Source organism: Genypterus blacodes, unplaced genomic scaffold (genome assembly GCF_046128005.1).
Source record: "Genypterus blacodes isolate CSIRO-AG114 ecotype Tasmania unplaced genomic scaffold, CSIRO-AGI_Gbla_v1 ptg000073l_1, whole genome shotgun sequence".
NCBI classification, from domain to species: Eukaryota; Metazoa; Chordata; class Actinopteri; order Ophidiiformes; family Ophidiidae; genus Genypterus; species Genypterus blacodes.
In genome coordinates, this window is record NW_027466883.1 from 5,167,225 (window position 1) to 5,181,082 (window position 13,858).

Below are 13,858 nucleotides of genomic sequence, written 5' to 3' on the forward strand. Positions count from 1 at the left end.
GCTCCTGTGGCGATTTGGGGAGGTTTGATGTTTCAGCTGTCATCGTCCCCATGGTCCTAAAGAGCGCAAGTGACTTCAGGCACCGACAATGCTCGCAAAGGAAAGGCGTGTGTGTATGTGAGCGAAATGCATTGTTAAAGCTCAAAAGGTTATCCATTGTAAAACACACCGAGTAAGTCAAAGTTGCAGCGTCCAGCATCAGCGATCACGGGATGATGAAGCAATCGCTGCAAACCCCAGCACAGATCCAGATTGATTGTGCTAATTTAAGCGTTTTAATTACTGACTGCGTATTGAAATGGAATTTTAATTGGAGCCAAGACATCCCTATCTGTCACATCACAACGTACTTTATGAGCTCATCACAAGTGCTGCATGGAGAACTTCACCGGGCAGGAAAAAAAAGTATTTAGCGCTCAACTTCAACGGCGTGAAAAGGTCAGAACATCAGGAATCTAAGCTTAATGAGTCAATCAGTGCATAGAATCATATTTACTTGTTACATCTGTTATATTGAAACTAATCAATTGTGAAAGTAGTACCAGTTTGTCAGTAAAGTTCATGTATTATGCCAGAGATAATTTTCTTTTCGCCGTCGGAGCTGCCAGAATAAAACATGATATCATTACTCACTTCGCCTGCGACTGCTGACAATGGTTCATCTGTAATTACAAAGGAATAATAATATCAACAGAAGAGCAAGATCTGTGAAAGAGAACAATCTGTGATGTCAGCGTGTTATCAGGTTCCCGCCAGACTGCATTCACACTTCAGACAGAATACAGGATTTCTTGAACTTGGCCTTCCTCCATAAGTGTGTGTTGAATCTGTAACGGGAGGATAGAGTGGACAATCTGCGTCAGGGAATTCGATCTGATACGGGCTCCTCGCTCTCCGCTCCCCTCTCCTCGCTCCTCACTCCTCGCTGACGGCCCGGCGATCAGGCCTGCAAGGTGCCCAATTATTTTTGATGAAGTGCGGGGGATACCTTTGAAGGGAGGGGGTGGCAGGTCTTCATAAAGCCGTTTGGTATTTTATGGAATTATTGCACGTCTCTCTGCGTCGCTCACTCCTGTGTGGTCGATCGCAGCGTTCGGGGCCGTCACTTATCGACTCCCATCCTGGTACTTAAGGCAGATTGCACCTGTCTGACTGTAGCTTCTCAAAGAGCCTGAAGTTCAGCACGTAGCCTCTTCTTCTTCTTCTACTTCTTCTGCTCTTCTTCTCCGGGCAGTGGTTGCTCTCCGCTCTGTCTCCTCCATTTGTCTTTACATCAGTGTGTGTCTGTTTCCTCTTGCAGGCTACGGTATCGGCCTGCCGCAGGGCTCTCCTTTAACTCGCAACGTGTCAGAGTTTGTGAGTCGCTACAAGTCCGACGGCTTCATGGACATGCTACATGACAAATGGTATAAGGTGGTGCCCTGCGGGAAGCGAGTGTTTGCAGTCACTGAGGTAAGTCATTGGTTTGTGTATGTGCCTGTGTGTGTTGTGTACGTGTATTGTGTGTCAAGAGACGCTTTCTGCCTCCATACTCCTACAAATGAGTCTCCCATTGGGACACAAACACGATTGCCTGCCAGCCAAGCACACTTACACTCAAAGACAAATTCACCTACCTATAGACACACACACACACACATTCACAGGGAGAGACATACATCACATAAACACAAGCCTATTTACCAAACTAAAGCGGAGTTACAGGCACGTACTGTCTGGGTGTCGATACTTATTTGTGTGTGAGTCTTTGTTCAGACAGAGTAGTTTCACTTCAGCTTTTTAAAGAACGCTAATCTCTAGAAAGAGCTCGCCGTCTACATCTATATCCCTTTCCCTCACGGAGAGAAAAGCCATTCGACTCCTCTCAGCCGCGCTTAAAAAAAAATCCCACATCAAAGTTGAATCGAATCATAGCAACAAACACAATTACGCAGTCATAGCTTTCTCTCCAGCCAAATGAGAACCTCCACTTCACCCCACATAAAAGAAAACAGCAATGGTTTTACTGTCGTGTCATGTCGGCGGGCAGGCGGGCAGGCGGGCGGGCGGGTCGTAGCGCGGCCTTGCCCTACCTCGCCGCGCTGGGAGACAAGGCTGGTTCGCTGCTGTTCCCTCGCTGGGGTTTTGTTGAATCAGCATCAGGCTAATTGCCATCTGAGGCGTCGCCTGCACAAGCTGGGCGGAGGGGGAAATGAACGCAGCGCCAAACAGAAAGAGACGGAGAAAGAGAGTGACGGAGACAGAGAGTGACGGAGACGTAGGCGGATCGAATGAGGACAAGCCCTCTCTTCAATTAACCACAGCCTTTCTATCATTCTTATTCTCACTGACACATCTATTACACTCATTTTGCTCCTTTTCTTTCTCTCTTTCAGCTCGTTATGTCCGTCCTCTTTCCAACCTTTCTTTTCCCAACGTATCATTCCCCTTCTTTCACAGTCACATGATGCCCTCTCCTCTCTCCATTTCCATTTCTATGCTTTATGACAGAATGGCTTACACGGCCACACCAGCCATACAACAGCAGAATATCAATGGCACATTCACAAGAACTAGCCAAATGGAAATTATGAAAATGCAATGATCAGTCTGTCCCTCTCTCTCTCTCTCTCTCTCTCTCTCTCTCACACACACACACCATGCCCTCAGACTCTACAGATGGGCATCCAGCATTTCTCCGGCCTCTTCGTGTTGCTGTGTATGGGCGTGGGCGGCGCCTTGCTGACCCTGGCAGGCGAGCACACCTTCTTTCACCTGGTCATCCCTCGCCTTCGCCGCACAAACACACTGCAGTACTGGCTTCACACCAGCCAAGTAAGTCAACACACACACACACACACAAACACACACACACACACGTGCATGCGCATTTTGCCGCATGCACAAGCACACCTGTTTGTTGATATTCTGCACACAGCCAGGTGTACAGTGCATGCAAGCACTCACACACACACAAACACACACACAAAGACATTTCTTGTATTACTCGTGGGGACGTTGTGTTAAATGGATTTGATGGTCCACGTAATTACAGGTGTGTAATTAATGTTATTGTGCGAATAGGTTTTTGTTGCTTCCACACACACACATTGTACCGAAGGTATCATGCGCCCTCTACTGGTGGAAACATGTATTAGGCCACAGATTAAACTCAAACAGCAGGATAGAAGTTTTTGAATAAATGGTAAAAAGTGGAAAATATTCACAGCTCTATGTTTTATTAATAGATACAAATATGTGCGTAGTTAATTTTTGTATCTGTAATCATTTGACAGACAATTGGTGAAGCGGTGTGTTTATTTCAAAATATAACAAATCATAAATTGGGCTCAGAAAGGTCATATTTTGTTTGTTTTTCCAATGAAATTCTTGCCAGGCACAAATGAGACGCCTGTGGCAATATATTTGAGTGAATTATGGAACTAGCGAGACAGCTCACATTTGTTTGCAACATCCTTCTAAAAGGGCAGCCACTCCCCGGCAGCCCGCAGCATTTATCAACCAGAAGCAGGTCAGAGAACCCAACGGATCTCATCTGATGACTCAGTCCCTCAAGATAATCCTTGAACAAAGTAGAACAAAGTAGAACGCTAAAGGAATCCCACTCGCCCAGAGACGGTGTATGCATCAGTTGAAATGAAAGCAAAGTCACAACCTGCACTTTAAGAGGTTGGATGCTCCTTGTTAAACTCTGATTTAAGTGTTTGAGGGTGTTTTCTGTTTCAGTCTCACCAGAGCACTGGAGGCAAAGCTTAGGCAATCGATGCCTTTCTTAACATTGTTTTCATTGGGAAAGATTAGACTCTCACTGAATTACAATACTTTTGTTAAATAATTCAAAGGCGCGGAGCAGCAGCAGAGTTTGTGAGTAATCGCTTTCATGGACCTAGAACGTCTGTGCAACTGGCTAGAATAAATGGCTGTTACAAATTCAAATCATCATCTCTCATCGCTTCAGAATTGATGAGGCGTTGGTTTTCTTATACTTTCTTTCCTCTTTTTATTTTCCTTTCCTCACTTACAGAAAATCCACCGAGCCCTCCACACAACGTATGAGGATGTAGGGAAGGAGCTGACCGGCCTCGACCAAAAGTAAGGACATGGACTGAGCCGTGATTGTTATTAACACCTGTTGAATTCATACTGGAATCTGGACATTTATATTTAAAGATTGCTTCAAGAAAGATTCATTTTTCAGGTGTTGACAGACAACAATCAGTCTGGATCTTCAGTTGCAGTTGTGTCGTTGCATTTTGGAAGTGTGTCTGCCCTCTAGTGGTGTTCTATGGTGGTGATCTATGGTTGCATTCTAAACTGTGAGCAGGGATCTGGATAACAGTGGCTATGTGCTCTCTTCTTTGTTTTCCTTCCTTAGCCCCTCTTCCTGTATCTCAGAGAACTGCACCCTGCACAGGAAGCAGCATCAGCCTCCTCCCCCCTCTCCCCCCACGTCCCTCCTTGCCGGCACAACAGCTGGAGACACCACCAGCTCCTCCACGCCGTCCAATGAGCCCAAGGAGAAACGCGTGCATTTCGACCTGGAAACTCTCCACAGCTACCGCCTGCGCACACACACCGCCTCGGTGCGCGGCAGACCCGGGATGGTGGGCCGCCCCGGGTTAGGACTCGGAGGGTTGGAGGGTTGGAGTTTAACCTCGGCCCCGCAGCTTAGCCTCCAGGCCAACGGAGGCCCCGTGTCTGCGCTGACGGCCCCTGGCTTGGTGCTTTCTACCCTGGGGAGCAGAGCCGCTCAGACCAGCCTGTGGGAGGGCGAGCTCCAGGAGCTGCAGGGGAAGATTGAGATATTCCGTAACCAGCTGAGAGAGGCTCTGGCCAGGCGAGCAGAGATCCAGACCAGCCTGGACAGAGAGAGGAGCGGACTTGGACGCAGGGACACCAGTCTGGAAAGGGACAGACAAAGGATACAAACTATTAACACAGACAGAAGTAGCTCCACTCCGCCAAAACTTCCAGAGAGAGACAGGAGCATCCAATTGCAAACCATGAATAATCAACAGACGGGGAGGGCCAACCAATCAGGCGGCCTTAAGATTCTGGAATTGGCCAGAAGCAGCCAATTAAATGCAGTTAACAGTTTGGACAGAGGGCGAGCCAACCAGTTACGCTCTGTTATCACTTTGACAGGAGAGAGGACTGTCCAATCACGCACTTCCACCAGTCTGGAGCGAGGGAGAGGTGCCGGGAATTTAACTGTGCAATCGCGGAACACTGCCAGTCTGGACAGGCAGAAGGCTAACCTGTCCCGCGCTCTGAACGCACTGGAGAGGACACAAGCCAACCAATCAAGCATGAGCGACGGGACCAACTAATGCGGACGGTTGCAGACGGAATAGCACAGCGGGTACTCGCATAGCCGCGGGAAGATGACATCATCTGCTCGAAGGGGAAACAACAATTCATGACGCCAGGGCTCACAACGGCATTACATTTAACTTTAATTACAACTCAAGATCTTTACCCATATGGAAGGAAACTGCAGAAACAAAGTCATTTTGCAACCGAAAACCTTTTTATCGGACTCATATCATTTAAACTTGAGTGATTATCTGCTGTGTTTACACTCAGATCCATTTCTCACGTTTGTATTTTCAATCAAATACTCAAGATGATGGAAGGTACAAAGTTTTAGTCCCCCTTTTCAGCTGTAAACACTCTCTGGCTTTTGTCAGGGTAAACACTTTTATTTTATGGTTATAGTCAATAGTTAACATTGACTCAACTTTAAAACTAGGTTAATAGGCAATTATGCTGAGCCCGGCGATGACAAACCGGACGGCCCAAATAAAGTGTTGCCTGGGAATTTAACAAGGTGCTCAAAAGCAGAACAGGATGCGGCCAATGGCGGGGCCGGAGCGTCGCCTCACCTCTATAACATCAATAGCCCACAAAAGGCCCAGACAGCTCCCAACTTAAAGAGATTGATTTGTAATTAACAGGTGGATATTCGGTAGGGCTGCGGCTGAGGCTTATAAACAAGCGTCATCAATTCGGGAACGAGTCGGCCGTATTCATTATCGAAGTAACCTAGCAACGTGCCATCAATTCTGCAGCTCGGTGACTGATTTCATGCTGGAGAGAAAATGACCAATCAGTAGTTCACGACAGATAGAAGGAGCTCAGATAAATGAGGCCCTGCGTCGTTTACGCCTCGCTGCTTTTCATTGTTTAATCAATCCTCCAAACAAATACACACCTTTAAATCCATTTATTCAGATAAAGCAGAGTATTTATATTTTATACTGAACGGAAATGAAGAAACGTGCGTGGAATTTGGGTTGGAACAGGCAGATTTTAGAAGCTGATCATCCTGAGGTTCACGTGTACTTGTGTTGTCTACCACCAGAGGGCGCTGCGTCCATGCTTCCCGCGGCTATGCTCACAGGAGAGCTTGTGGATTCTTGCAAAATAGCTCAAATATATATATATAACTTGAAACATTTGAGGAACAATAACAGATGGAAGCAGCATTTTGTCCTTTTGGTGTTATCAAACAGCAGAGGACCTTGGGAAATAATCTTTATGAAGCCACACAATGTACAATGTCACCTAATATTATTGTGATGCTCAATATTGTGGGTCACTCAATACTTTAAATGGCTTTTGGGGATTTCAGCGGCTGGAAGAAAGACGGTTACATCATCTTCTAGCTGTCACGACGGTGCTGGTGTACATTTAAACATTTACAGTTTGCTGTGGTGTGAAGTGGTTGTGTTCACTTGCCATGGTTTCTACAAGGAAAAAAATATTTTAGGTCTTTATTGAGAAAGAGCTTGTGGTATTGGATATTTAAATATTTGAAATTTATCACTTATAAAAAAATGTATCTGCATAATATTGAATTTTATCATAATGACCATTCTCATGTTTTGAAATAAACATTTATATTACTTATTCTTTACGTCCAGTAGTGTTTTGAGTGTTGACACTAAAGCTGTGACATCACTGCCCCATCTAGAATAACGTTTAGTTTCATGCTTTTGTGATTGTACCATTCAAAATTCACTCATTTCAATCAAAAAATGTCTCTATCAAACAAAAAAATCAAGGCTTATATTCTTTGCAAAATGTGGTTTTGTCCTATATTTGCAAAAACAAAGAGGCAAAATCTATTTCCAAAAGTCTCATAAACAGCAGACCTGCACTGCCAATCAGAGCGTGAGCCTATACACACATATTTCTAAGAGCAATAACTGCCAACTAGTCGCAGCTGTGTGTGTTCTGTGTGTGTGTGTGTGTGTGTGTGAGTGCTTTTGGTCAGAGATAATTGGTAACGAGGAACAGGTGTGGTTGGCAGGTGGTGATGTTTCAGGTACTTAAAAGATTTGCATGAATAACAGGAATAGTCATGTCAGTATAAATGAGTTTCACATCTAAATGTTGAAAATAGTGACACTTACTTCTGAACAAGTTGCAGTATGAGATATTTGATGTTGAGCTTACCAGGACTGTAAGATAATATGACCCTATTATCAGGATATGTTGTAAAATTGCTTTTAACATGCAGTATATGAGTGCTAGATACAGTATTATTCCTTTGTTTACTGATTTCCCAAGTGTTGTCAATACAAATTTGGCACAGTTAAGTTTTCCTGTCAGCTTTCAACACAATTTATTTCCTTTAAATCCCGGTCCACTGCCACATTTGTCCCATGAAGTGATCACAGACAATGTAAACAGCTGTACCAAGTCAAAAAACAAAGCACCAAAATAATGAGTTATGGCTCCATCCTGTCTGCTTCAGTCACAAACAGACTATAAAGACTCTTCACATTAGTAAAGACTGAATGGCTGCCATATCACTGACACATCTCGTAACATAACATCCTCTGAGCTCCAGCTTTGTAGTTTGCACAATGGAGGTCTGATAGCACCATTCCAGGCACTTACAGCAAAAGTAGCACTGAATTGCTACTTGCAGAAAATTCATTCTTTCCAAGTTCAAGAGTGAAAAATCAATAAGAAATTGCGATGTGCAAACTTCTTCATGTGTCTCTGCGAAATTGCTCGGGTGCTCCTCCGCTGCTTACACATAGTATTCACAGCGTCGCACAGTCACAGGAGCGGCATTATCTCAAATGAGAAAATGAGACCTTGCGGCTTGTGAGCTTCATGGCAAATAAACCTCAAAGACGTGGCAGCGTCAGGTTTAAAAGTGGGTACATCAATTCGGCTGATAGTTTATTCCTTCGTCATTTAGGAATCCACAGGCCGTGTAACAAGTATCAGTAATGTTTTTATCGCCCAAACCAAGGCCGGGTCCTCTTTCATGGTTTGCTCTTTCATTACACAGAGGGCAAGTCTACCTGGCTGACTAACATGACTAATCCTCTAAGCTTGTTTTTAACCACTAATCACCCAATTTATCTTGCATAAAGCTTAGAGTCTTACAAAGAGAATCGTGGAAATGTCTGCAATAGCTAGAAGTGTTTAGAGGCACGACGCAGGACGTGAGGTGGGATTGGAGAAGAAGCAGGAATCAGAACCGCTACTTCATCTGAAACAATCACCCTGAGTGATGTAATGACACCTTTCAACCACACAGTGGCACTTCATGGCTTATTGCCTTTGAATGTAAGAGAATGTACGAGTGGAGGTACCAGCAGGGGCGATCTGCTGACAGAGACGGCCTCTATAGCATGACGGTATACATGTTTGTTCAAATGAAGATGTCATTGTAACATAGCAGGGTTAATATATGTGGGAAACTTAATTTACGGTTTAGCACTGAAATTGTTGTCAGAGGGATAAACCTGAAACCGATACGACCAAAATCTAGGTCCCTTACACACACACGCGCGCGCACGAGGTAACAGTGTGTGGGATGTTTGGAGAGAATGAGGGAGGATGGGAGCCGCATGCTGATGATTTAGTGCCCACGCATCGACCAGACTGTATAAAGTGACGATAATTGTGCGGTGATAAAGCAAATCAATCACTGTTTCTCATCGCTCGCACATCACCGCTTCCTTGTGTCGTAATAAAACAAACAATAGGCTCTTTTGTCGTGCGTCTTCAGAGCTTTCAGAGTGCACAGACTGGGCCGTAAACACATCAATCAGCCTCCTATCGTAGAAATGTGTGGCATCCGTAGATGATTAGCCAAATGTGTGTTGACATGGAAAGCTCATTTACTATAGAGCGTGTGTGTGTGTGTGTGGTGTATACACATCCCCCTATAGAAGTCATTGAAATCACGCACATGTATGTACAGTATGCGTTCACGTCTGCGTGTGGTTTGGAGCGTGAGGTTTGTGTGTAGATGGCTGGCCTGGTGCTCGGATGGAGTAATTGGGTCACATGTGTGAACAGCAGTCGAGAGGAATTTTAATCAAACTTCTGACTCCCCAATGTGAATCCCCCTGGCAATCAATTACATCAGGATAGGGTTCATTCTAAAAACGGAGATACAGTGCTCATAGTGTTGTAGCGTGTGGAAAGTATTCAACCACCGCTGCCAACGCTTCACATGTCTCTCTCCCTGCTGCTATCCGCTGCTTTGTTTTGTCTAGTAGGTAAATAGGAGCCAGGGAATATGACTGATGAGTTTATTAGCTCTTGCCAGCTGTGACCAACCCTTTGGGTATTATTGGCGAGTGTTGGTGTACGTGTGTGTGTGTGAGGTGGGGTGGGGGATCCGTGTGCAGGGCAGGGAAAGAAGGGGGCGGAACATGAGCGGTGCAGGGAGTCGGAAATGAGGGAGCACCCCATGAGAACCAGAGAGAGCTCCCTGGCAACCAGAGGCAGGATCAACACTAAAGGGGGACCCCCACCATTCATCTGCCAGCCAGCACCAACACAGAGCCAAACCATGAGGGGGGGGGGGGGGGGGGGGGATAGAGCTGAATGAGAAAGAGGAGAGACACTGCACTCTGGTTAGACGTTGTGATTGTCCCTGGATGCCTCACAACCCTCATTTAAGGGATATCAGAGTGAGAAGCACAAGTGGGAGAAGAGGGATAGGTGGATGGACATAGAGGGAGGGAGGGAGGGAGGGAGAGAGCGAGAGACGGAGGGAGAGAGAGAGAGATGTTTATGCTCTCATTTAAGCCCCTATTAAGAATTGATAACTGTGGGAGCAGAGCTTGTGAAAAACAAAATATTTTGCAGTCACACAACCCTTATAAATGTACACATACACACACACACATGCATCCTGGACACACGTTGGCACACAAGCACGCAGGGCTTCTAGCTTTGATGTAGTAACAGCCGCAATGTCATTCATGATGAGTCAGTGAGTCGCTCCGGTGCCTGTAAATGTGATCCTGGATGAGAGTGTAAGACTCCGGTGCCTCTGCGCCCACAGATCCTACACACACGCACACACACACATCCTCAGGGGTGGAGGGGGGGAACCCAAATGCACCACAGCGGTCAGACGCCTGCCACACCCTTGTAGAGTAAACAAAGGCACAGGGAAAATGATGAGGTTCAGGGTCAGAGCATAAAAGTGATGATGTTTGCAATCTGATAAGAAACAGAACGATGCAATAACATTTAAATTGGCTGCATCTCTCTCTCTCTGGTTTATATCTCCAAAAAACGCCCCCTCGCACACATACACAGGCCACGTTTATTTTACACACACACTCTCATATACACACCCACACACATTCCAAATCCACCCCTTTGTCTTGGTCGCCTCAGTGGTGTAGCCCCGAATCAGGAATTTTCAAAATGGGAAGGAATAGGGCCGTGCGTGTGCGTGCGTGAGTGTGTGTGTGTGTAGTGTGGTCTGTACGGGTAGACCAGACTGTCTCCTCCCCCACCATAAGCACACACGCTCTCTCCTCCCCCTGAACCCCCACTCCTCCCCCCATGCCTTTGTGCGTGCGTGTGAGTGTGTGTGTGTGTATGAGAGAGAGAGAGAGAGAGGCTGCGTACCCTAAAAACCGAGTGACGGATATACATGCATGGAAAATAAGCTTCTTTTTTCTTTTAAAATAATTATTCTGGAGAAATGCAAAAACCTAACAGGTGCAAATAAAAGGGAGGATACATGAGTGTGTAGCGAGTCTTCACTTCACTCCGGAGCGAGGAGGAGGAGAAAGAGGAGAGAGAGAGAGGGAGAGAGAGAGAGAGAGAGAGGCGCGTTACCAGCAAGTGCAGCAAATTGGACTTTCCACCATCAGCAGCTCCTCTGTCTTCTCTTCTCCTCTCCTCCTCTTCTCCTCTTCTCTCCATCCTCCAGGTCTCTCCCCTCCTTCCACCCGCCGAACTCCGGTCCTCCCTGCCCGGCCACTGTAACCCAAGCTTCGCCCCCTCCCTCCTCCAGCAACACCGGGGGGGGAGGTTTCGGATTTTTTTCGGGGGGTTGAACCCGGAGCAGCCGGAGAAAGAGAGAAAGAGGGAGGGAGCCGTGAGATAGAGGAGAGAGAGGGAGAGAGAGAGAGAGAGAGAGAGATGGATTAACGGGACCCCCGGTCGCACCGTCAAACTGGAGCCGCACGCACGACCACGCCGGGGGGGCAGGGGCCGCCGGGACTCGGTGAATTCGCGGAGCCCCCGGGACAGGGGTGAGTAAACCGAGGCTGCCCGGTGTGCGTGTGTGTGTGTGTAAATGTGTGTGTGTGATCGTCTGTTTTGTGTCTCTCCCGCATGCAGCACGAGCGAAGAAAGCAGCACATGGGCTTTAACGTTTCCATAATTGATGATCTCATGAGCACGTTGCTGCCTCATGCTCGTGTGGAGTCACAGCCCCGTTATAATGATGAAATTCCGGGTTTAAACCGTAAAATCCCGAGCGCTTACGAAGCAATCGATCATATTAGCACCATTTAAAAGCGATTTTCACACCTAAACACGTGATCTTCATGTCGCTCACACCCCATTTTTATGTTCCAGTCATTGATTGACTGGTTAAACTGGGGGAAGAACTCTCCAGTCTAACACACACACACACACACACACTACCACAGTCGGCCATATGTCGCTTTTTCTATATCTGATTGTTCAGAACCCGCAGTGGACAGTGGTCGCTCTCCATTGGTCAGCAGTGGAACTTTGTCTGCTGGAATGAATGGATGAACGGATGAATGAGTGATGAATCTTGGGTGAAGCAGCTTCTCTATCTGCTCTTTTCCTCTTCATTCATTCATTGTCAAGTTCATGTGTGTGTGGACCAAGAACAATGAAAAGACACTAATCACTCCAGGTTCTATTCTTCACACTGATACTTCACCTGCTCTGACCTACACTACACTATTCTATCCTGATCTATTCTATCCTGATCTATACTCTCCTGATCTATACTATGGTCATGTATCTAAAGTCCGTGATATTATATGGGGAGGCAGTGGCTCAGTGGGTAGTGCTTCCGCTTGGGAACTGAAGGGTCGCCGGTTCGAGTCCCTGCCGAGGTGCCCCTGAGCAAGGCACCAAACCCTCAATTGCTCCCCCCTCTGCGTAGGGTGGTAATGTAATGTAAGTCGCTTTGGATAAAAGCGTCTGCCAAATGCTCGTAATGTAATTATACTGTGCTCTTCTCTATGCCAGTGTCCTTATCCTTGTGTACCACTTGGATCGGGTATTTTCAGGGCATAAGTCAAAGCCTGACCCCTCTCACCTTCATCCTGATCAAAATAACAACACAGCTTCATCCTATAGCCTCCAAGATGTACAACATTTTAGTATAGAAATTCATGGTAATGTTGGGAAATAGGCCCTTTAACACTATCAGCAGGTTATACAGGGAATCCATCCATCCATTTCCTCAATCCGTCTCTCCGCCTTTGTCTTCAGTGTCCATGCAATGAGACATTTAGGGGACGTGGGACATCAGCTCACCCGTCTGCACCACAGTCAAATCCCTATAGTTGCTATATTATACTGTACTATGCACTATGGTAAACTATACAGTCCTTTGCTGCACTGTACTGCAGATCAATAGACTCTAACTCAGTGTCTGTCCCTGACACACTCACACACACATTCTCACACACAGTCTGTGTATCCGCTTCACTGTCTGACATACTGTTTCTATCCACCGCAGGCACACAAGCCATCACATTCACATACACACATCCCAGACTATACACACACACACACACACACACACACACACACACACACACACACACACATATGCAGACAGTAAAGTGTTTGCACAGAGACGCAGAAGCAAATACATAAGCGGGTCAGAGTGCAAATACGTTTACACAAACACAGAGACACACACACCCACGTGACTCAGAGGACAAATGAGTTTGAGTTAAATACTTTGGCTATTTTATCAGTGAAGATGTATGTGTGGGTGTGTGTGTGTGTGTGTGTGTGTGGCAGGTGATGTGGTGTCAATTGGAGTGATATTTAATTCCAGTCTAGATTAGGTCAGTCAACAGGACCCAGCATCCTCCTAAGCTGCTTTACAGGAATCCATCTAACCCTATATCCCCCTTGTTTGATCCTAACCCCCCCCATACACACACAAACACACACACACATACACACACGCTACTCCCCTCTTCGCCTACCTCTTGTAATTTTCATCATTCTTTTGCTGTAAGTGTTGGATCTCCTCTTCTGGTGTTCCGTGTCTTCCATTCTCTCATCTCCTCTCCAGCACATTTCTGGTGGTCATGGAAATTAGACAGTAAATGTGTTTTGATTCGCCGTCTCACACAGCCTCAGGGCCAAGTCCCCTTATCTCCGAGAGAGAGAGTGGAGGATAGAGGGGGGGAGGAGGAGGAGGTGGAGAGAGATACGGAGAGAAATACATACAGTACAGAGGGAGATGGAGTGATGGAGAGAGGTGGGGAGAGAAGCGAAGGGCCGATGGGTTTCTTAGGAGAGATATACTGTGAGAAGACAGAGGAGACAAAGGAGAGCAGTAAAAGAG

General features: G+C 46.3%; 1 protein-coding gene across 1 annotated transcript in view; it reads left to right on the top strand.

The window, feature by feature from the left end:
* LOC143006008 (glutamate receptor ionotropic, NMDA 3B-like) overlaps window positions 1–6,867 on the top strand; it is a 51,343-nt gene extending 44,476 nt beyond the window's left edge. The window contains exons 9-12 of the mRNA XM_076157312.1: window positions 1,301–1,452; window positions 2,650–2,814; window positions 4,025–4,092; window positions 4,376–6,867. Of these exons, the coding sequence (XP_076013427.1) occupies window positions 1,301–1,452; window positions 2,650–2,814; window positions 4,025–4,092; window positions 4,376–5,330 (1,340 nt within the window). The 3' untranslated portion in view covers window positions 5,331–6,867. The remainder of the gene's footprint in view (window positions 1–1,300; window positions 1,453–2,649; window positions 2,815–4,024; window positions 4,093–4,375) is intronic.
* The last annotated feature ends 6,991 nt before the right edge of the window (window positions 6,868–13,858 follow it).